Genomic DNA, 25,740 nt, shown 5'->3' on the forward strand with positions numbered 1-25,740 from the left:
ATCTTTAGGGACTTGGTTTATTTTAACAAACTGTTTTCAGATTCTCCTTCTGATCCTGAATCTAGAAACATCCTGACCCTGGCTCACACCCCTATGATGAAGCACTACAATGCCACACTTCCTTAGGGTGGTCAAATGTTAAACGCCCCTCAACTCAGACACCAAGGAGAGACATCCAGATATCCAGCTGAGGAAAGACCCCAATAGGGCCCCCTCTCATTCTACCCAGGGAAGGCCCCCAGCACTTACAACTCTGAGAACGACCATCTAGGTGGCTGCTGGTTGTGTGACACTTCAGGAAATTGTATCCTCCTCTGTTTAGTTGACATCTGAAGAGAAACAAACAACCTGGACCTACCCGAAAGTAGTCGCTGCAGGCCGCCAGGACGGCCTTGTGAGCATGGAATTTCTGTTCCTCCGCAATCAGGGTGACGTCGCAGAGCATGCCGTCGCTCCTCTGCTGGTTCAGCGCTGCCAGGACGCTGTCATTGTGAGATTCCGAGTGGCAGAGCCTCTGGCCTGTCAGCATTTCTTGAATACTATGAAGGAGAGCAATCAAGTCAGCATGCGTCCTCCACCAGCCCTGGCTGCCCCGTGTGCCTCACTCCCTCAACACCGACGGGGAATGGGGGCTCCAGCGTACTACTGGAGTGGGATTTTGGACTCCCACGTTTTCTTTCTCTCTACCATGCTCTTGCTCCCCCCTTTTCTAGAATTCTCTTCCCTCACCCCCTCAGGGTTCTTTTTCTTCCCTACTCGTGCTTCTCTTTCTGAATCGTGTCCGTGTGTGTCCACCTGTGTCTGTGCACTGACCCATGTCTGTGGGCCTGTGAGCCTCTGCTTCTAAGCCTCTGTCCTCGGGACGTGCACATCTCAGTGAAAGTGCATCCAACTGTGGATGTCTGCAGGTGTCCCTGTCCATCCATGACCCCTCCCGAACTCTCTGCTTCCTTCTCAGCTTTGCACCAACTCTGTCCCCTGAGGACACAGAAGCTCAGGGCGAGGTCACGGCCGTGCACTGGTGCACAGAATCCACTGGACCTGCCTGACTCACCAGAGGTCCAGCGCGTCACCAAGTCCCCCACAGCACACAGAACTTTATTGGTAAATAAAACAGAACGAAGCTAATGCCAGTAAGAGAAAACAGGGCTGCCTGTGACCATTCCATGCAGAAAGCAATTAATTCAACCACAGCTGCTTATTATTTAACTTGGGAAATTATGAACATTAAAGGAAATGCCATTGTAAGTGAAAAACACTTAAGGCTGCAAGTAAAATATATCTACAATTTCAGCCACCAATGTCTCTATGTGATCACTGAACTACATTTATGAATGACTATACAATTTTATTTTCTCTTCTGTTTTTCGAAGTTGCTAAACTTATCCATTGTGAAACTTTCCCCCTTCACTCCCTACCCCATTCTAAAATATTCTTTCCATATCCTTTCAAAACTCCTGGGTGAAACCTCTGATCTTCCTAAAATAATGTGTAAGTAATGCCATAAACACAAAATGCAAACGGCATTTTCAGGCAGCTATGAACAATTCCAGCTCAGACGTATGAAAATCTCCACAGCGCTCTAACTCTCAGAACTGGCACTGGACTGAGACAGAGGAGTGGCATCAGTCATAAATTACCCCCAGAACAAGGGCCATCAACCTGTTTTAGGTCTGCAGCCTCTTCATCAAGCTGAGGAAAGATACCACATGGATGTTTGAGCATTGTCTCTCCTATCCTGACAACTCTGGCATCCAGTCTCTCCCTGTGAATGGGAAAGAGCCTCTCAGAGGACTTAGGGAGGAACCACTGGCCTACACTGCATGATTAATGTATTTGACGTGGCTCTGCCCAGCCTGTGGTGCCAGGTGGCTGATAGGTTACGATTCAGCACAAATCGCACCACCTGAAATGGAAGCCAATGCTTCCTGTGAAACGCCAGAGTGTAGCCAGTAAGCTGCATTGGGCATTTCTGACTGGGGAGCCTCCGAAATGTCAGAACCGTTGAAAGAAAAGAAAAAAACTTGACAGGAGGTGATGATATAGGAAGTTCTCGTGGGAAGGTGGGAGGATTATTTTCAGTTGAAATGCAGCAGTGGGTTTTGAAATGGTTACTGTCATCAAATATTCATCTTCTAGTGGCTGTAGCTATCAGCAGACTTTTTAAATCAGCACTTGAAAACTGCATTCAGAAGCATAAATAACTTTTCAATACAAATTTCTATGCAAAGCCTAAAATGGAGATTAATTAGCATGGCTCAATTAAAGAAATGAAGGAATACAATAGTAACAGAAATATTATATAAGTAAAGCTTTAAAGTAGTTTTTGAAAGAATCTCTCCTAAATAAAAGAACATTTTGATATATTTTTACAAACACAAAGCTCTTACTATGTTTCATGAATTACTCTTAATGACTTATAATTATTAATTCACTTAACATTCATAACAATCCTGTAAGGCAGATACTATCATTATCTCTGTTTTACAGATAAAGCTGAAGGTCTAAGATCAGGCATTTTGAGAACCTATCACCAACAACACAATAATGTAAATTCATCCTCCTGCTTACAAAACAAACAAAATAAAGACAAAACAAAAAATGTGATAATCTATAAAAAAGACATCAAGTATCTATAATTGCAAGGAAAGAATATCACAAGGTCCACAGTAATTTTATATTTATATTATGCATGGTTTAATCGCAAAATCAAAGTTGCTTTTTAAAAATAATATACATGAACATATTCATGTGATAAGAAATTTTTGAAATCATGATTCAAAACATTTATCTTTGCACTGTAACTAAGTTTTAGACTAGAGGATAGATTTTTTTATAACCTTAAAATTTTTATTTTAAACCCCCAAACTTTTCTCCCTTTTAATATCATCCTAAATGCTTAATAAATGTATTTTGAAGTTTCATTTGTAGTGGAACAGAAGAATATATTAAAATAATTGCCTTAAAATGTTTCCTTACTCATTTTCCAAAGATAGTGCCATAATTTGTGTCCTTTTATTAAGACTGAGTCAGTATTTGAATTTCAGATATCAATTGACAGTGAATAAATCTTGCCAGGGAAAGAACAGCTGTAAACTGAAATTTGCCCAAGAATAAAGGGCTTAGCTCTGAAACAATTGTGATGCTGCACAATTTTCCAGGATCATTCAGCTGGGCTTGAAATATTCAAGCTTAAAGAAAACAACACGCTAAATATTTAAGGCAAAATTGGATCAAGATTCCAAATATTTTGGAACCAATATGTTAGGAATTCTTCAAAGCAGAAACAAATACTGCAACATTTGGCAAGAAATAAAGGCCTATTAATCAACAAGCCATTATTGTAGTCTGAAAGTAACTTCCCACTTACTCTCAGATGTAAATCTGCAAAAGACCTCAACCCTCTAAATGTTAAGGCATGGGTGGCCACAGAACACAGCTGGAAGATGGCAGGCCCATTTGAAGCCAACGATAATAAACGAGGAGGAGGTGAATCAAAGACTATAATGTGCCATGACGACATTAAGGTGGGGAGCAGACACATGCTTGCGAACAGCTCCCTTGGCATCTATAACTTATACCAAATTAGCACATTAAACCTCCCCACTCAGAGTAATGTCTTCCCAGTATGTGGGGAACAAAGAAGAAGAAATTAGAAAAATCATATTCCTAAAACTCCCTAAATTACTGAAAAAGACCAAAACCGGAAGCCCATTTTCCAAAGATATACAGATTTGAGTGTCTTCCTAAAACTGGGAAAGGTCTTCCATGAAAGTAATGCCACCCCTTCAAAATTCACAGGTGAGTGCAGAGGGAGCCCCTAGAACTGTGCTACCCAATACAACGCCCACTGCATGTGGCTGCTGACCACTGGAGTGAGGGCAGACCTGGCTGAGATGTGCGGTAAGTGTAAAACGCACACCGGATGCCAGACGTAGTGGGGAAAAAAGCCTGCCGAATATTTTTGATATGCTGGGTTAAACTATATAGCTAAAATTCATTTTACCTGTTTCTTTTTGTCTTTTTAAAAAATGTGCCTCTGAAAAATTTAAATTATAAAGATGCTTTGCACTATGGTTCTTCTGGACAGTGTACAGGTTCCCAGGGGGATGCAGCCCCCATTTCTTCCCGCTGAACTCTATGAGAGCACCAGGCACCGTGTGGAGCCGCCCATGAGCATGGTTGCTCCTGAACCTCACTGGGCCCAGACTCTGGGTTACAGCAGGGCAAGCCCCAGATGCCCTGAGCAGCAGATTTGCTGTTTAGTGATGCCAGGGAGCAACTGTTTGACTGGCCATATGTCAGCAGCCAGGAACAGGGAGATAAATAAATGATGTCTTAGGGAATAGGGCTATTCATGACTTCGAGTCTTTAACCTTCATTCTGAAATTGATGGCAAAAGCTAAAAAAAAAATCACACGCAGAGCATGATGTTCATGACATGGTCCTTCCAGAAATATTTACTCATCCTGTGCCAGGTATGGCACTAGTGCCTGGAGATAAAATGGTGAACAAACCAAGCTTGGTAGCCCCCTTGTGGAGCACTCAGCTTAGCAAGGCAGTTACACATTAATCAAATAATTTGGCCTTCCTGAAGTACAGCTGGAGCTGTGGGCTGCAGCACACAGGAGAGAGGAGAGGTTTCCAGTGAGGGGAACAGCAATCCCGTGGCGGGCGAGAGCATGACCCTCACACAGGATGTTAATGGCTGGAATTCTGAGAACAAGGCAGGATATGGTACAGGACCTGGAGCTCAGCAAGAGGTCCTGGCTAGAGGTGCAAATCTGTGACTCGTCTCCATAGAGAGCGTAACAGAAGCACAGCCAGCTGTGTCTCCAGAATACAGCTGACAGACAATCCACAGTCAAAGGTTGCTGAGAAGATAAGAAAGATAGAATTCAAAACACAGAAACAGGGCTGGGCTCAGCTATGGAAAAGGACTGCCCTCTGGGTGGCAGGAGAGGGGGAATAAGTGGACCGGAACATATTAAAACTCTGGGCATTTTGGACGTGTTGAATCTAAAGATTTAGGGGAACCAATCTCCATAGGACCTGGATAGTTGGGTGTATCTGAGTTGTGATTTTTGTCAGGGAAATGCATTCGAAATGCAGGGAGCAAGAGAAATTAAGGATTTAAAAGAGTGGTAGAATCTCAACTGGATGAGAAGGGAAATGAGGGGACAAAAAGGTTGATGGGCTGTAGAAAGTAGCAGGGCCAGTAGATGAGACACTGCAGTGAGGTACAACCATGGTGGAGGTAGCTATGAGCAAGCGAGAAGAAGTGGTCCTGGTAAGATAAAGTGTTTGATGTGGTTTGAGAAACAGAGCAACTACGGAGATTCAAGGTCCGAGGGGTGAGCGTGGGAGAGGGCGGTTCAGTGAAGGGAGAAGGACTTCGGGGATAAGCAGGTTGAAGATCCAAGGCCACGAAGTTGGACAGATTCTCCACGCAAACAGAGAGCACTGGGAAGTTGTAAAGGATTCGCGATGAGGAAGAAGGCTGAGACCAGGTGCTAAATGCTCAATGAATGAGGAAAATGGCCCAGACAATAGTGCAGTGGAGGTGAGGGTGAGAGAGGTGAGGAGCACCACCTTCAGAAGCAAGTTGTTGTTTTTGCTGTTGTTGTTGTTGTTGTTCTCAAACAACCAGTGTGAGGAGTAAGGATCTTTTTTTTTTTTTTTTCTTTTTTTTTTTTTTTTAGGAGTAACGATCTTGAAGCAAAACAATGTCCCAGGGTGACAACAATCTCTCTACGTACCCCTAAAACACACAAATGTGAGGAAATAATAATGCCACCACGTGAGAGGGCTACCAGAGAAGTGATGCCTCAGGAGACGGTGGGTCTCAATGAAGTCAAGAGGTGAACAGAATTTTTCAGGGTGAGGGAGATGGTAATAGTTCCACAGGACACAGCGGAAGTTTGAAAGGCGGGGAAGGGAGGGCTCTGGGTCTCAGCAGAGAAGGAAAGGCCGCTGTGGAGATGATAGTGCTGTGGAGGACAGATGGCAATGGGGGTTGATCAGTAAAAACAGAGGTGGCAGATTTAAAGAAAAGAAAAAATCATTTTCAGAAGAATGCACGTGGATCCTGGTAGCCAAAAATAAAGCACTTGGTTGAGGTGGAGGCAGACAGATACCATGGTCTTCATGCGCTCTATTGGCCGGAGGCCAAATCTAGAGCAGGGTTTCTCCATGTCAGTGAAATCCATGCTCTGGGTTAGATCAATTTTTGTTTTCTTTTTTGTTGCTATGGGGGAGAGCATTGGGGGAAGGTTATCTTATGCATTTTAAGATATTTAGCATCCCCCACCCCCAGAGGGACAACCAAAAATGTTGCCAGATATTTGCACAATGTATCCTGAGGGCAAACTCATCCCCCTAGAGAGTCGCTGGTCTAGAACAGCAGATTCCCTGCACCATGCCATCAGCAGCAATGCCTCTGTTTCGGAACACATTTTGGGAACCGGTTATCCCTAATAGCTTCAGAGTTGTGGAGGAAAGCTGGTCTCATTATTTCATAGACAAATCCAATTCTTAATATTTTTACAAAGAAGGTATTTCCCAGGTTTATCACCTTTCTTATTCTTTGATCTGAAGATCCATTTGTTTCCTCAGAGGCTGATGAAGACTTGCCTCCACTGAGAGTATTCAAAGGAACACCCTGCATTTTCTAATTGACTGCCTCTCGGTTTGAGGAATGTGCCAAGCTCCATTCTGCCTGAGGCATGCCCCCTTATCCCATCCTGCAGAACTCGGATCATAGAGCACTTCTTCAGGAAGGCACTTCCTCATCCCAGCAATCCTGTACTTTTCCTTCAAAGCACTTCTCACAATGACATTTGCATTATTCCTGGTGTGATTTGCCCACAGAATATACTATATTTTATAAGGGCAGTAACCTCATCTGTGTTATTCACTGCTGGATCCTCTGCACCAAGTAGGGTGCTTGGCTCAATAAATATGTTAAATAAGTAAATTATTAAGAGAAAATGTCATGAGTATTTTGAGAATACGTATCACACTCCCCAGTGACTGGGATGACAGTCAAATATATATATAGCTTTCTGATTATTTTTTAAAAATGTATTGATTTGAGAGAGAAATATTGATTTGTTGTTCCAATTATTTATGCATTCATTGGTTGATTCTTGTATGTGCCCTGACTGGAGATCGAACCTGCAACCGTGGCATGTGGGGATGACACTCTAACCAACTGAGCTACCTGGCCAGGGCCTGATACTTTTTAAAATCATATACCTTTATAGCAGTAGGCCTTTTGTTTGAGGGAGGTTAATATCCTAAATAAGAAAAAGTTAAAAACTAGTATCAGTCAAAGAATGATGAAACATGTCTAGGTCTGACTAGTAACCAGATCACAGCACTTAGCCCTGGTGTTACCAGACGAAACGCACACACACTCTGACGGTCCCGGCTTAATTCCTTCAAATATGTGTTGCGCCCCAGCTCTGCACTGGGTCCTGGAATGTGCAGGGTGAAGACTGGGGGGCTGACTCCACCACGCAGGATATATGCTGCCGGGCTCACCTGAGGCAGTGTTCCGACGGCATTTTCCAGCAGGGTTCTGGGGTCCGCAGGGTCAGCCTTAGAGGTCTGCAGCAGAATTGGCAAGCATTCCAGCTGAACAGAAAGACATGAAAGAAAAGCACAGTGAGCTAAATGCAAAAACACACCCTTTGGGCCTTCAGATCCCCACGGAGTTTTACAATTGAGACATACATTCTGACTGAATGCTCTTTTCATAAACAATAGTTCAAAAAGTTATTAAGTGTTCAAGCTTTTTTTAACTTTATTGGAACTTCAGGGACTAAGAAGTAAAATGTGTTTGAGAACCCAATAGCTAAATGAAGGGCTACAGTAAAAATTAAAACATCAGACGGCCAAAGGGAAAAATTCACATTTGATAAACTAAACCTACAAAGTTCTAAACCACAAGTACTAGTTTTACTTTCCTTCCAAACATGAATATTGGGGAAATTAAGAAAAAAAAAGTATGTCTTTGTTAAATGTCTATAGAAATATGATTTTCTATTCAAGGAGCAGATTTCTGAAAACTAGATTTAAAAGATAACATACAGAGAGGATGAAAATTAATAGAAAATAGAAAAGAGATTCTCAGAAGAGCTTTAGGATTAGCATAGTTGGAAATATATAATAGGATGAAGTTATCAAGCTTGAAATTGCTCCTTGCCTATATATTCATTTAATCTCACCCCAAACCTCTAACCACCCCCGCCCCTTCGAGCCTGTGTTTTCAATCACTGGTATAACTCTAAAGAGAAAATTAAATTATTTGAATAGTCTGGCACCTGGTCCATGACTATGCTTTACAACAACTCTCATTAGAGGGTCTAGCACCTACTTTCTAATACACTCAAGTGGAAAAATTAATTCCAACCTGGAAAATCTTAAGCAGATTCTCTTCTGACTCAATTATATTTTGAAAAGCAATAACAAGGTTAAAACATTTATAAAATGGATGTGTTAAACTGCGCCTATTTCTGCTGATTTGTACAAAAGAGGAAACTATGGTTTCCAACATGACTAAAATATAGTATTTGTTATAGTGTATACAAACCCTCAATTGGGTATGACTATATAGAAATTCTATAGATATATCATAATTTGCTTAACTATCCCATTGTTATTGAACATCAGGTTTTTTCTAACATTATTCACACAATTATGTTTTTTATTTCTTGTTTTCTTTCTTCAACTATAATGATAAAAAATAGGATGTCTATACTTTCATTTATTTCAAATTTGTTTTGACAAACCTAAAAATGAGCATCACTTTCAATGATTCCATTATGACTGAATAGGGCAGGGACTGAGAATAATTCAAGGCACACTGTTTTATTATCTAAGATACTTTCTTAGTAACCTATCACTGCTACAGTTTCCTTTCAGAATCTAGGTTATCATCTCCAGGCTATTATAGCCTAACACAAACACTAACAGAGATGGTCACTTGAACTTTAAAATGGCAGAAGAATATTTATTATTACAGACAGGAAAACAAACTTAACCTTTCTGAAATTCAAATATTTTAAAACTCATCCAATAACAAGGCAAATGAAGAACAAATATCCTAAAAGTTAAAATCATCCAAAATTGAAGGACACATTGAACTTGATATTTTTCAGACACTCCAAAAATTATAATAAAAAATCATAAGATAAATTAAATGGCATTATTATTTGGAAACCAACTCACTAAATGAGCTATTTTTATACTAATCCTACCTTTATTTAAAGTTTTGATATTGTGCTCATCATTAACTTTGAAATATTACATTAACATATTATTTCTCTCCATCCTGAATTTGTTGGTTCCCTCTGAAATTTTGCACCTCATTCACCTCACCCTAGTCTCAGCTCTGTTCTCTGTCATGTAGATTAGTAAACTAAGAAAGCAATTCTGCAGGGAAAGAAACAGAAAAAAAGAAGCAGACATACAGAGAAAAGGCTAGAGGCAAGAGATGGAAGGAGAGGACATTCTGGATTTTCCATGCATTCCTGCCTCTGGGGGTACATAAATAACCTAGACCTTTATAACAAATTCCATGTCTTATTTAGGCTAACACAACTGGAAATTAAAAGATCTCCAAGAAAATCAAGTAGAGCCCAGTCTAAGATTTTGTTTGGGGACAATGGGGTGGGGGGGGGCGGGTTCTGCTGCTTTAAAAACACAGAGACACATATTCCTATTGCTTCTCTGGGAAAGTGCATTCCAAGAACTTCCCAGAAAACATAGGTTTAAATAAGTAATACACAATTTTGTGACACTTAATGCTATTTCCTCTGCATTCTTTAACCCTATGCACTCGCTTGCTTTTTTCTCGATTCCTTTATTCTACTCGGGATTCAATTTTTTAAATACCCCAGATTTTACAAAGCGCGGCAGTAGAATAAAAAACTGGAGTTTCTTTTCATACAAACTTATTTATTTGGATTTTTTTATATTTCAAATTATTAATACATTCAAAGAGTAATTTTAATCTCGACATCCGAGTGCAAAAGGTTAAATGACCAAGCTCCCGAAGACACCGTTTAACTGCTTTCCACACAAAATCATTATATGAGAAGGCAAATGCTGTCTATGCCTCTGGCTTAGTGGTCAACCAATGAATGTATAAAATATTTTGGTGAACAGAGAATTTACTGACTTCACTAAACATAAGGCAAGGCATATAGTTATAAAAATAGTTAGGAAAACATATGTTAAAATTTTAAGTATCTTTTAATCAGCTTTCAAGCTTAGCTTAATGCTCTTGGGAAGGGAGAAGGGGATTTCCCTCTGCAGCTTAATTACTACATGAGAACAAAATAGGTAAAGTGCTTTCTGTTTATCAGTGTAGAGTTGGGCTGCTAAGAAGTGGAACCAACAAAACATGTACTGTCCCCCAAAAGACTAGTGCCACAGATTTCCGGAAATCTTTGTGGTTAAAAATACAACCAAATAAACTTAGCTTGCGAACACAAGTAAAGCAAATATTTTATAAAATGGAGCCATGTTCACATATCAACTTGCGGTCATGGTAGCTGGCCCACCCCACACCGCCCACATCAGTGTCTCTCCTTTTATTCACAAAACTGAATCACACGTAGTGACTTGCTCAGGTGACAGGTATATAGGTGAATTTTTACTTTTGTTTCACTGTTTGCTAATGTAGTTCGTGTGCTAAGTACTATTTTTTTTAATGCCAAAAATATGTATGGCAGCAATCCTCCCAGGATTGTTCCCACGGCCTCTGAGCAGCGTGGGATGCTCCAGGCCCCCCTTCAAGCTCTCCAGCAGAAGCCTGCACTCATCTGGGGGCACACAGCAAGCATTTCTCGAAACTACAGCAGTTCTTGCACATAGCGGGCGTTATTCACTGGCATCACGCTTAGGAAATTTTCATTATTGCAATCCCTTTTTTACTGGTGAGCTTCTTCTCAAATATCTGTTTGGTACATAGGATTGATGGAGTTTCTTTAATCTTCATAGCTTTTATTTTCATTAAAATGTTTCAAGGTTGCCAGGTCTTCACTTAGAATGAAATTTTTGGACATTGAAAATAGTATTTTCAGAAGAAAAATATAGTGTGAAAAGGAACAAATAAAGTAAATGTCTAACAGGTCTGACTTGGTTAAGTGCAAAGAAAGACCAGATAGACTAATGTAGGATAATATGATCAACAAACATAAAATACTAAAAGCTATCTTTAGCTATTTTAATTACTGGATGCACACCAATACTGTCAACATATAAGAAACTGGCTTATTCTTGTTCCTTTTAAAAATACTTGATGAGTTTTTAAAAATATATTTTATTGATTTTTTTACAGAGAGGAAGGGAGAAGGATAGAGAGTTGGAAACATCGATCAGCTGCCTCCTGCACACCCCCTACTGGGGATGTGCCCGCAACCAAGGTACCTGCCCCTGACTGGAATTGAACCTGGGACCCTCCAGTCCACAGGTTGACGCTCTATCCACTGAGCCAAACCGGTTAGGGCAATACTTGATGATTTTTGAAAATATTAGTTATCCTTTATCTCAGCAACTTATAGAAATTAAAGGGAAATATCAGCAGATTTTAAGCAGGCAAAAGTAAAATGCAAGCGATTAAGAGGTGGTTTATAGGAACCAAGCCTAGATAAAAGAAATATGAATTATAGGTGTAAGTCTTGAGCATCAAAAACTAGTTATATTAGATGATTCTTTAAATATATTCAAGAGCTTGTTAATCCCAATCAACAAATTACATCAAGCTAATATATCTTGAGATAAATGTTTCTTCTAAGCATAAAAGAATTAGGACACATCCAATGGTGCCAATCATTATTTTATTTATGTATCACATATGGTGTTAATTTACCTTTAATTCTAAGTATTTCATAAATTGGTTTATTTTTAACACCAGTAAATCAGTGTGTTTTTAAAAACAGTACATCATCATATAGTGTCTAATAAATAATATTAGATATTCCTTTCATCTGAAAGGCAGTCAAGGGCACCCCACTGGCATACTTTCCTATATGGACTATTCTTTCCTGGAGATTAACAAGGCTGCTTGCCCTTTCAGACAGTGAACAACACATCTAAGCTCTCCCTCCAAATAATAAAGAAATGAGATGAGTTAGCTCTAACAGGAACAGTCCAATGTACAATTTACTCCCTGAATAGGAATGTAGACCAAAAGAACAAAATTGCCCCTTTCTTACAAAACCATACAACCCCTTTAATATATAAAATAGAGGACAATTAATCAGAATATATTCCTGAGATCATATCCCTAAAGTCTTTCTATTAAACAATGGCCGTTATAAGTTTTAATTAAAAATAATTTGAAATAATCACCACTTCACCTACTACCATGAGCCAAAAGCTTTCTTTGATTGTGTGCACGATCTCATTAATCCTACAAATTATGTGATATTATTATTCTCATTTTATTGACAAGGAACTTAGGGGTGAGTACTTCACAAAAAAATCACAGGACTAGGAACTGGTAGTGTTGGGGGTCAAAACCTATTCTGTTTAACTCCAAAGTTTGCACTATTAATTATCCTGCTCTAATCCCAAATTTTACTAAAAAATCATAAAACTATTACTTTTAAAAGCGTATAACATTACCCCCTTATCCAAGAGGGATTCATTCTAAGACCCCCAGTGGATGCCTGATATACTATGTTTTTTTCTTACACATACATAACTTTTCACTTAAAGGAATCACTTTATGGATTCTCTTTGGCATATCCAAATCACCAGCATGACTACTCTTGGGCTTTGGGCCCTTCTTAAGTAAAACTAGGGGACTTGAGCACAAGCATTTCGATACCAGCACAGTGTATCTGATAATCGACATGGCTACTCAGTGACTAATGGGTGGATAGCATATTCAGTATGGATAAGCTGGACAAAGGGATAATTCACAGGACAGAGAGGATGGTGTGAAATATTATCACACTACTCAGAATAACATGCAACTTAAAACTTATGAATTATTTAGTTCTAGAATTTACCATTTGATATGTTCAACAACAGTTGACCATGGAAAGTGAAACGGCAGATAAGAGAGGACTACCATGTCTAAAACTAAAAATATACATTATAGGAAAATTATAGAAGAAATATAGTCAAAGAATGCTTAACAATATAAGACACAAATATATATGTAATGATATACTAAGTATTTCTTAATAATCCTATGAGATAGAGAAAAAAATCAAAAGGCAAAAGGCAAAATATCTTTTTGTAGATGGATCTCATCAGAGGTTGCCTGAACGCACCAACAACCACTGTCAATTGGCCTGGTATGATAATCCAAAATAAACAAATATTTGTGATAGGGAGAGAGCAAACTCCTTTTAGATTATGAAACACACTAAATCATCAATTGTTTTGAAGAAGGTGATAAGTAACCATATTTCTTACAGTTAGGAAAGGAAAGCCAATGCCCATGAAATTTATGAAAGCTCATGCCTCAGAGCTTCAAGGTCTTCTATTCTATTTAACACTTCACATGTTTGAAAGCATCAAGTAAAATGCTTAGTACACAGTGGTGCTCCATAAACATTAATTTGAGTCCTCTTCCCTGTCTCCCATATGGAAATATAGAGGCCACTCTCTACAGAAGTGTAGATAAGAGCATGGCTGGGAGAGAAACTGAACATATCAGATGTCACAGTCAGCCCCAGGTAGCACCTGATGAGATGAAGTGAACAGGGCTCAAGAAATTGTTCTGCATTTCATTAGAAAATAATTATCAAAATGGATCAAGTGTAGCTTGTCAGCCACATAAAATTTTTTTAAAAATATATTTTGTTGATTTTTTACAGAGAGGAAGGGAGAGGGATAGAGAGTTAGAAACATCAATGAGAGAGAAACATCGATCAGCTGCCTCCTGCACACTCCCTACTGGGGATGTGCCCGCAACCAAGGTACATGCCCTTGACCGGAATCGAACCTGGGACCCTTGAGTCCACAGGCTGATGCTCCATCCACTGGGCCAAACCGGCTAGGGCAACACATAAAATTTTTTTAAAAATCCAATAATTTGTACAACTATAAGTAGTTGTCAAAAGAGCAAGAGATAGAAGACAAGTCATTAATATTGTCTATAAGTAAAATATGCACACATCAATAAGAAAAAGATGAATGGTGCCCTAACCGGTTTGGCTCAGTGGATAGAGCGTTGGCCTGCGAACTGAAAGGTCCCAGGTTCAATTCTAGTCAAGGGCATGTACCTTGGTTGTGGGCACATCCCCAGTAGGAGGTGTGCAAGAGGCAGCTGATCGATGTTTCTCTCTCATCGATGTTTCTAACTCTCTATCCCTCTTCCTTCCTCTCTGTAAAAAATCAATAAAATATATTTTAAAAAAAGAAAAGAAAATGATGAATCGCTCCATAGGAAATAATGGACAAAGAGTATAAACAGGCAAATAACCGAAGAAGAGATATAAAGGAAATGGAAACATATTAAAATGTTCCCTCTGGTTAGGAATAAAAATGCAAATAAGTCATCAAGATACCATTTCCTGCCGACACCTGTTTGGCTCAGTGGATAGAGCGTCGGTCTGCGGACTGGAAGGTCCCAGGTTCGATTCCGGTCTAGGGCATGTACATTGGTTGCGGGCACATCCCCTGGTGGGGGGTGTGCAGGAGGCAGCTGGTCGATGTCTCTCTCTCATCGATGTTTCTAGCTCTCTATCCCTCTCCCTTCCTCTCTGTGAAAAATCAATAAAATATATTTTAAAAAAAAAGATACCATTTCCTTTCAATCACATTGGAGAAGAAAAATGATGGCCAATGGTAGCAAGGAAAATGATGTTCTTATGCATGCAGCTGAGTATCTAAATTGGCACAGGCATTCTGGAGGGCAATTTGTAAATATGTATCAAAGGCCTTAGAATGGGCAAACCCTTTGATCTAGAAATTCCACAAGTAAAACCCACCCTATAAAACTAATCAGGCAAGTGTGCAAAGATATATATGTACAAGGAGATCCACTGGAGTGTTGTTTATACAAGCAAAAAGTTCAAACAATCGTGTTAGGAGATGAGTTAAATGCTGTATCTCCTTCAATGGAGAACCAAACAGTAATTTAAAATGGATATGTCCTATATAATAAAACCCTAATATGCAAATTGACTGAACAGTGGAATGACTGGTCGCTATGACGTGCACTGACCACCAAGGAGCAGACGCTCAATGCAGGAGCTGCCCCTTGGTGGTCAGTGCACTCCCACAGGGGGAGCGCCGCTGAGCCAGAAGCTGGGCTCACAGCTGGCGCAGCAGTGGTGGCAGGAGCCTCTCCACCTCTGCAGCAGCGCTAAGGACCCCTTGGGGGACGTCCGCGGGAAGCAGGCCTAAGTTGGCAGGTGGACATCCCCCAAGGGTTCCCAGGCTGCGAGAGGGTGCAGGCCGGGCTGAGGAGCCCGCCCCCTCAGTGCACGAATGTTGTGCACTGGGCCTCCAGTATATACTTTTTAGCACTAAAAAATACTTACATGATTTAAGAGAAAAATAATGAATCAATACATATTGTAAAACCACTTTTGTAAGAGTATATATTTTAGATGTCAATGATGATTATTCTTCATTATAGAAACGCTTTTTAAAATTAGTTATCTGTATTTTTTACTGTTTCTATAGTAAACATGTACTATGTATATGTGTAATTAAAAACAAGGATGAAAATGAGGTTTTGTGTCCAAAATCCAATACTTACCAGACATATAACTTAGGCAAGTCAGCTAATTCCAAGACTCAGTTTCTTCATATATAAAATTGGTATAATAACAAATGCTATCTCTCAGGGCCAGTATGAGAATAAAACTAAAAGCAAAAAAGCACTTTGAAACTATAAAGTAATTGATGAACATTGGTTGTTGTTACTAGCTGACAGGAAGTCCAATAAAAGACAACCCTATAAAGAACGAACCTGAGAGACTCTCAGGTGACATAAGAGTGGAGGAAATGCTAGTCCTCCTCCACCTGCACAGGTCATCACAGGTGGCAGTGTAGTTGTTTCTTAGTGTCACGTGAAAGGAAAGGGATCGTGATGATGAAGATGATAGGACAACCTTTATTAAGCACTTAATAAGTATCCAGCACAGGAACTGGTTTGCTTACCTGATTTAATCCATCAGGCATCTTACTATGCCCTTTTTATGAATCAGGACATTAAGGCTTAAAGAGGTCAAGTAATATGCGGAAAGGTGCACAACGGGTAAGTGATGAAACCAGGCTTCCAACCCAGCAGACTTGCTCCAGAGTCCACACTCTTCACTACACCTGACACTAATAAGAGGAATGTACCCCAGGACACAGTGCTGAAGAGGGCAGGACCAATAGCCACGAGCACCAGGGCCAGAGGGCTGAAGCAACATCAACTTGGACTCAAAACAAAGGAAGTTTCCAATAATCTAAAATGATCAAAGACTGGATAATTTACCACGCAAGGTACTATCTCCATCACTGAAAGTAAAAGTGAGACTATAATACACATTCAAGGTTGTTCTGAAAGGAACTCAAATGGCCCTAGGCCTGCCTGCCCCATAGAAGCCCACGGCAGGATCAGGACCTACAACCACCACTGGCTGCTGTCTCCTAAGGAGGTACTTGTTATGGGGTGAACTGTGTCCCTCCAAGCTCACATGTTCAAATGCTAACACCCTTAGAATGTGACTGTGCTTGAAGATAGGGCTTTTAAAGAGGTAACTACTGCCGAAGCCGGTTTGGTTCAGTGGATAGAGCGTCGGCCTGCAGACTGAAGGGTCCCAGGTTCGATTCCGGTCAAGGGCATGTACATTGGTTGCGGGCATATCCCCGGTAGGGGGTGTGCAGGAGGCAGCTGGTCGATGTTTCTCTCTCATTGATGTTTCTAGCTATCTATTCCCTCTCCCTTCTTCTCTGTAGAAAATCAATAAAATATATTAAAAATAAATAAAAAATAAATAAAGTGGTAACTACTGTAAAATGAGTTATATGGGTGAGCTCTAATCCAATGTGACTGGTGTCCCTATGAGAAGAGATTAGGACACACAGGAGTACAGAGGAGACACCATGTGAGGACACAACAAGAAGGCAGCAGCTACAAGCCAAGGAGATGGGCTTAGAGAGAAACCAACCCCGTGGACACCTTTATCTTGGACATGCAGCCTCCAGAACAAACAGAAAATAATTTTTGTTGGTTAAGCCACCCAGTCTGCGGGACTTTGTTATGGCAGCCCTAGCCAACTAACACAGCGGGGCACAGCCCACCAGGGGCCAGTCCTTGCCCTTGGCTGCCCTCTCACCACCACTCTACGCTGAAATCAGCCATCTCGGGCCACTGCTGACTTGGCCTACCCGTCCCTTCCTTCCTCATCTGATAGGCTGTGCCAGGCCCCCTGACCACCATGCCTCTAGGTCTGGGACAGATGGAGCTCTGCTCAAAGCTGGGCCACAGGTGACTGAGAAACCGCCAGCCACAGGGAACCCCTGGTCTGACAGGTGCCTCTCAACTCATGCTCCCCAGGAGCATCTGGCTTCCACCTTCACATTTCCAGGCAGTGCTCACCTTTCTCGGGTGCCATAACCCACCACTCTCCAAGGAAATTCCCTCTGGAAGGTTGCTTGGACTCCTAGGCACACAGCTGGTTTTACTGGAGCCATTTCCTTCCCAGGTCATGTAAGTACTGTGGGGGCCCAGCAGCCAGGGAAGAGAGCCCAGAGTATGGGAGATGGGCGCCTGCCATCGCCCTGTGTCCCAAGGCCAAGCGCTGCGTACCCGTAAGCCTTCTCCACAACTCCAGTGATTACTTTCCTTCAGGGGCCTTCTACCAAGCTGCCTCTCACGGAAAACCCCACCCGTCTGTCACACAAGACGACAAATGTGTGCACCCTTTCCCATTCAGTCCTGCTGCTGGATCCACCCTCAGAGGAGAGGGAGGGACACTACCCACTTCCACAGGCAATTCCCTAAAATTGCGCCCCTGCTAACATCTCTACCATTGTATCCTGACACGTGACTTCTTGTTTTCTGGTCACAGTCACGCAGATCTACTCATCCACACGGCACAACTGTTCTCTCCCTTCAGGATACTGGTCCCTCTCTTCTTTGCCTGGTTAGCTCCTATTCATACTGCAAGTTCCAGATGTTACTTCCTCTGGGAAGCCTCCCTTAACCTCCCAGGTCTGAGTTAATTACTCTTCTACATGCTCCAGTGACACCTAAACATCCACACGCACAGAATCAACACTCTGCATAATTACTTGTTTGGAGAAAGGGGAGGCCAAAATCTATTGCACCCACCTCATTTCCACCCATACTCTACCCCCAGGTAGTAAGCTCTTTAAATGGGGGTGACTATTCAACTTGGGATAGTCACAGTTTTGCCTGGTGTCCTAGTGTAATTACTAATTGCATCCCCATTTGTTCTCTTTTGTTTCCCAGTTTGGATGATACATTTTTTTGGTCATCTTGACTATAGAGGCAGGATCCACATTTTTTTTTTTTTTTGTTCACTGTCTTGAATCTGTTAGAATGACAATTGTGCTCACAAAATCCCCAAAAGCAGACAGAGTAAAAGTACAATACATCTCCATTTTAGAATGAAGAGAATGACATCTTAATCCCAGATTATTTGCATATATTGAATCACAACTTGTTAACTTATATTACAAAATTCATGCCCTAAAAGAATAAAGTGCTGCACTGAATATAAAAAAAGTTCTCTAATAAGAACAAGGATGAAGTTTCTAGCCACCCTCGTGAATAGAGCTGAAGACCTTGGGAACCAAACTAAAATATAATGTTTAAGTCAGTTCTTCCAGTCACATTAGCACACCCCTTTTCGGTTCTTCCTTTAATTTAATTTTTAGCTCCATCACTCCTCTATGAATAGAAGCACAAAATGCTTGGATCAGTTACACAGTCTTGTCAAAATAACCTAACCTGCAATTATAACATCCTAAGGTGCTTTTGAAAAATGCTGCCATGAAAACTTTTTTCTTAAAGAATATTCTATAGAGCTCACACCACTGAAAATTAAATCTTCCAGCTGAATATTTATAGATGGCACAATGTAGACCTTGAAACTTATGCTGAATACAAATTATTTATATGATAAATAACATTATTATATGGCAAAACATCAATAAGCTCCACTTACATAATTAAAAAACTCTGTATAAAAACTTATTCATCAGACAGTAAATGAACAGTCCCCTCTGATTAATAGTTGTTTTCTAACAAACAGAAAAAATGGTCTACAGTTCCCCAACCTATGATCTAGATGTAACCCAGACTCTGCCCTTTAAATAGCTTATAATCTGCAAAGCAAGGCATAACATCCACACTTGCATTCTGCGTTTTCTTCTATTGAGAGATGCACAATATTTTCTTCATTTTAAAATGTCTAAAATTGAGGTGGTACCTTAAATCAATACATTCACTAGCATGCTACTATTTTCTCCCTTGAAAAGCTGTTGTGTGTCTTACATCTGCAAGAAGCATCAGCACTGGGGAAGCACTATTATTTATGTACCTACTTAAGAAAGCTAGGAGTACAGGTACTATTACATTTGATTCTTACAATTATCTAGCATTATAAGAACTAAATAGGTCCATTTTTTAGGAGAAAAAACAGAGACTCAGTCAGCTGAAATGCTTGAGGTAAAAAGAAAAAGAACTGATAACTGGGGAAGTTGATGTTCAGATCCAGCTGTTACATTCTGCCGCACGCACTGGCTACCAAAGGCGAGATGGGTGAGTTAGGATGGTGGAGGAAAGTTAAATGAAGATGGGTGAGTTAGAGTGGTGGAGAAGAGTTAAATGGAGAAGCACTGAAGAACAAGAGAGGAAGAAAAGGCTTTCCGCATTAAAAGATATGGAGGCTTCCAGGTTATACTTTCGTAAAATAAGAACTATACCAACTGGAGATGCAATATAGACATATCTTCAATCAGCTATCTTTAAACAGGAAGCCCTTTGGGTGACTTGCCTTTTCATACCCATTTTACTGATTAGGAAATTGAGGTTTAGAAAAACGTAGTAACTTCATGAAGGTCACACAACCAGTACAGGAGCCAGGGTGAAAACCTAGGCAGTCTACCTCCAGAACCCACCCTGAATCTCCAGCTGGTAACGGGTTATAATTTTATGAAAGTGTAACTCCGAAACCTCCATTTCATTGAGTATGTAGTACTTCTCATCTGGAAAGACAGGAATAAACACGCTAATTCTCTCAGGGGAAAAAAACAACCGTTTAGTTTTCTATGAAAACAGAGATCTGGCCAGGCTGAATAACAATGAATTTACTGTAACTAACCAGTCACTAACCATCTTCTCACTTACTCATTCAACACTGCATTTAAATAGCACTTACCAAATGTAGGAATGCATGTAAAGGAGCAAGATTAAAGCAAAATGTCTGTTTGTTTTTTTTTAACATGACAGGTGATAAAAGTGATCACTTCTTAAAGCATAATATTCTCTCTCTCTCTCTCTCTCTCTCTCTCTCTCTCTCTCTCTCTCTCTCCTCTCCTCTCCTCTTCTCTCTCTCTCTCTCTCTCTCTCTCTCTCTCTCTCTCTCTCTCTCTCTCTCTCTCTCTCAGAGGTAAGAAAGAAGAAAGGGCATGGGCATGAGGTTAAGCTCCTTCAGCTGGGATGAGCTACACTTTGACACCTTAACTGTGAATTACAGGGGCAGGGACCATGTCCCACTCATCTCTATGTTAGAAGGAGCTTTGTTCCTAGAAGACTTGCTAATAAATGAATTGTACATAAATTGTCTTGTTTAAGGAATTAATGGGCTTTCACCACAAATGAAGAAGTTCCAGATACCTCCAAAAACACTTTTCTCGGTCATTGAAAAGTCACTCCAAGTTTCTTATAGAATACACACATAATCCTAACAACTTCAGGACATGAAGATCAAAATTAAATTCAAATTTCATTTTCATTTAGAAATTAACATGGCTTTAAAACTTGACTGACATACACCCCATGGCTAAGAGTCTTCAATTTTAAAACCACATTGCATTGTCCTGCTTTATAAATAAGGAGGCTCAGGACACACTACCCCAAAATATGGCACGTTGGCATACTAAATATTTCAAGCTGAAGGGATCTGAAGAACAGTATGGGCAAGAAGGACTTTCTGGCCTTCCCCAGAAGCCAGTCATTGAACACTTGTGAGAGGTGCCCTCGCTACTCCAAGATGCTGGGGGGAATCTGAATGAACAAGCCTTGCTGTGTCCCCCAGTTGCTCCTACCATGTTTTATACTGTCATGTTTTCCTAAGACTTGCCATTGCTCATCAAAAATAGCCTAAAAATGCTCAGGTTTAACCACTTCTGATCTTTACTTCCGTAGGAAGGCCTTCATGACACATAAAACTTTTATTAAATAAATCTGTATGTCTGCTTTTCTCTTGTTGCTCTGTCTTTTGTTACAGGGGCCCTAGCTGAGAACTTAGAAGGGTTGAGAAAAAGAAATTTTTTTTTCTTCCCCTACATACAGAATAACAAAGCAGCAAGATGAAACACTCTGAAAATACAATGAGCACTCAAAATATACTAAAGTCATAATTTTACAATTATCAGAGAAAACAGAATATTTATTTGAGCAACAATTTCTAAAGTCCAAAAGTCAGTAGTGGCAAGCCTTCAAATATGGAGTTTCTTTTTCTTAATTTTAATTAATACCAATCTTTGAGAAATATTCAAATGTAGGGGGAAATAAAGATAAAAATTTACTTTCTGAACCACAATACCAATTACACTGTGAATATGTATTTGTAAACAATGCAAAGTCATTAATCAGACTGGGGAACTCAAAAGACATTTTCTTATGAAATTAAATAAGAAAGGTCATTAATTTGTACAACCCTGTTATGTATGATTCAGTCAAGTAGAAAATATTAACGACTTTAAAAAAAATTAGAATGAGCCCTAGCCAGTGTTGTTCAGTGGTTTGTGTCACCCATGCACTGAAGGGTCACAAGTCCGTTTCCTGGTCAAGGTCAGGTATCTGGGTTGCAGATTCGATCCTCATCCCCATTGGGGTACGTGTGGGAGGCAACCAATTGCTGTGTCTCTCTCACATCAATGTTTCTCTCTCTTTCCCTCTCCTCTCTCCCTTTCTTCCACTCTCTCTAAAAAATATCAATAGAAAAAATATCCTTGGGTGAAGATTAACAAAAATAAAATAAAAACTAAAAATGAAATTACCAAATTTCAAAAAATGTGTCAACATTATACAAAAAGATGGTGCCAACAATGGAAACGGACTCAGAGACTCTGGATCTGGGTTAAAGAGTAATGATGACAAGTGTGGTCAGATGTGAAGTATGGCAGAAAAAGAATGACAGAAAAACAAGACCGATTAACCACAGTATCAGATCCGGATCATGTTACTACAACTCACATGAAGTAACATGTGTGAAGACTTTAGGAATACTCATACATTCAAAAACATTCATTAGCTCTGTGTGCCACTCTGTCCTCTAGTACACGCAGTTTCAAACAAGACAGATGATGCCCCTATTCTCATAGACCTTAATATTCAAGGGGGGGGGGGATGAAACAGCAAATAAGAAAACACTGCTTAGTAAGGGGTGCTATATTGAATAATGGGATGTGATGAAGTCAATGGGCATTTAGTTTGAGTGGTCAGATAGTCTCCCAGGAAATGAGGGTAATCTAAATATATCACTTGATTATACAAACATCAAAATACTAAAGAATATTTCAAAGTCAGAGATAAGAAAGTTTTCCACATTGTGTTTTGTGATTTGAGACATGTTTTGAATTGCTACATGACTTTTTGGCATGAGTCAGAAGAGGAGGAGGAGAGTGGAGTCTGTTTTCTGAGCTCAGTCAATAGGCTTGGGTGAACTCAATAAGTGGGAGGATGGATTCAGAGAGAATAGTGTGGGAGAGCCTGAGGGGGAACATGGCTGTCAAATCCATCATGTTTGATATTTCACAATGACTGAGGTAGAATCCCTCCTTTATCAATCCTAGGTTTCCCAATGTACAAAATGTAGATTCACATAATGTTGATGTTTCTTTTCTAGTGTATTTTCTAATGAATATATTATGGCCCTTTGGTAATATCCTTTTTATATAGGATACCTAGTATATAGTGCTATATACTATTAGTGAAAACAAAACCATTATTTTATTTCATGAAGAAAGCATGCCAGAATTATATCCCACTAGAGGCCCGGTGCATGAAATTCATGCACGGGGTGTGTGTCCCTCAGCCCAGCCTGCACCCTCTCCAATCTGGGACCCCTACCGGGATCAGGCCTAAACGGGCAGTCAGACATCCCTCTCATAACCCAGGACTGCTGGCTCCCAACTGCTCACCTGCCTGCCTTCCTGATTGCCCCTAACCACTTCTGCCTGCTAGCCTGATCACCCCCTAACCACTCCCCTGCCAGCCTGATTGATGCCTAACTGCTCCCCTGCCAGCATGTTTGCCCCTAACTACCCTCCCCTGCAGGCCTGGTCCCCCCCAACTGCTCTCCCCTGCAGGCCTGGGTCCCCTGCAACTGCCCTTCCCTGCAGGCTTGATCACCTCCAACTGCCCTCCCTTGCAGGCCTAGTCCCTCCCATGCTGGCCTGATCACCCACAACTGCCCTCCCTTGCATACCTGGTCCCTCCCAACTGCCCTCCCCTCCTGGCCATCTTGTGGCGGCCATCTTGTGTCCACATGGGAGCAGTCATCTTTGACCACATGTGTGTTGGAGTGATGGTCAATTTGCACATTACTCTTTTATTAGATAGGATTAGATAGGATAGAGGCATGGTGCACTGGTGGGGGCCGGCTGGTTTGCCCTGAAGGGTGTCCTGGATCACGATGGGGGTTCCCTTGGGGCATGGGGAGGCCTGGGCGAGGGGCCTGTGGTGGTTTGCAGGCTGGCCACACCTCCCGGCGACCCAAGTGGAGGCCCTGGTATCTGGGATTTATTTATCTTCTATAATTGAAACTTTGTAGCCTTAAGGGGAGGCCAAGGCAGGCCAGGGCTTTAGAAAATTGGCTTCCTCCATCACCGGGGGCAACTCAAGCCTCCTGCTCTCTCCAGCTCCGTGGCTGCCACCATTTTTGTTGGGATTTATTTATCTTCTATAATTGAAACTTTGTAGCCTTAAGCAGAGGCCAAGGCAGGCCAGGGCAGGCAGAAAGCTTGGCTTCCTCCATTGCCAGGGAAACCCAAGCCTCCTGCTCTTTCCGTGGCCACAACCATCTTGGTTGGGTTAATTTGCATACTCGCTCCTGATCGGCTGGTGGGTGTGGCTTGTGGGTGTAGCGGAGGTACGGTCAATTTGCATATTACTCTTTTATTAGATAGGATGTTTTAAACCATTTGTACACCATAAGCATCTATAGATGCAAGCAGTGGGCCTTTTTTAATTAAATTCAAAATACTGTGGCAGTTAACTGGTTAATAATTGTGTATCACAGAAAAATAGACTTGCCTACCTACATCACAAAAAATTTTATTTATATCCCAGGAACTATCTAATGTCTTAGCTGAATATTTTTTATCCACATACCATTAAAAAATACTTTTGGTCTCTCTGGAGAAATTTCCAGTAATGCCACCTATAGTAATCTACTAATACCAAGCAGAGGATATGAACTCAATCTCAAGTTTGAGGTAAAGTAACTTTTCCAAATTCATGGAGATAATACCCAGGATTAGAATCCAGGCAAATATGACTAGATTACATTCTCATCATAGATTATGCTGCCTCCAGCATTAGCAACAGAGAATACCTGGACGCTAGAGATTTTCCAGAAAGTAAAATCTCTTTCATAACTGCTCAATAATTTCCAAGATGTCAGCTATCACAGCTAATTTTCTGGAAAATAGTCGGCATAACCATTTCTCTTGCAGACCCTCAAAAATCTAGCCTTGGGCTCCAGAAAGGCATTAAGGAGGAGGATAAAAGAGCAAGCATTGTAGTCAAACTGTCTGGTAACACCAGCAGCCCACTAGCGACACGACCTCGGGAAATTATTTAACACCTCTGTGCCTCAACTTCCTTATTCTATAAAATGGTGTTGATAACACCACCCACCTCACAACATAGTTATAAGGGTTTCATGAGTCAGCATAAGCAGAGAACTAAGACTGGTGTTAAGAACATAAAATCTACAAAAGTGTTAGCTGTCATCATTATTATGCTAGACTAAAAAAGTCTACAGACTTCAACCCTTCCCTACCTCCCCATCTGCACTTACAAATTACCATATCTTTATATACTGAGGTATTAGGTAAATGAAAGCCCCAGAGAAGGTGACGTGATAACCCCATAAAGATGCCTGTAAGACATTGCTCATTACATTCACTACCTCATCATCCTTTTCAATGAGAATCTTAAGAGAGATTTCTTTCTGGTTCTAGTATAAAGAAAGGAATTGTATTGATGATCCTGAACAATTGGTTTTGTTTTATTCATAAATGCTTCATATCAAGTGACTAATCAAGCTTTGCATTTTACAATGACTGTCAAAAACAATTAGAATGAAACATGTTCCTACTCTGTGAAGATCTAGAACCTAAGAGTAGGCACTTTTCTATTATTGTTCATGGCTCATTTTACGGCCATTTCTTTTTCCTTTGTCAGCCACTTCTCATTTAAGTTAAACTTTATTTTTTTAAAATAAATAAAATATGAAATAATCTGGAGGAATCGCAAAGGGAAAGAAAGGAAGACATAAGAATGATTAT

The 25,740-nt window shown here is 40.6% G+C and overlaps 1 protein-coding gene across 1 annotated transcript in view; it reads right to left on the reverse strand.

The window, feature by feature from the left end:
* Positions 1-25,740, reverse strand: part of KLHL32 (kelch like family member 32) — a 164,632-nt gene that overhangs the window by 132,331 nt on the left and 6,561 nt on the right. Inside the window, exons 2-3 of the mRNA XM_079780026.1 lie at positions 7,546-7,638; positions 359-539 (exon numbers count right to left, since the gene is read on the reverse strand). Of these exons, the coding sequence (XP_079636152.1) occupies positions 359-539; positions 7,546-7,568 (204 nt within the window). The 5' untranslated portion in view covers positions 7,569-7,638. The remainder of the gene's footprint in view (positions 1-358; positions 540-7,545; positions 7,639-25,740) is intronic.

Source organism: Cnephaeus nilssonii (genome assembly GCF_951640355.1).
Source record: "Cnephaeus nilssonii genome assembly, chromosome: 9".
NCBI classification, from domain to species: Eukaryota; Metazoa; Chordata; class Mammalia; order Chiroptera; family Vespertilionidae; genus Cnephaeus; species Cnephaeus nilssonii.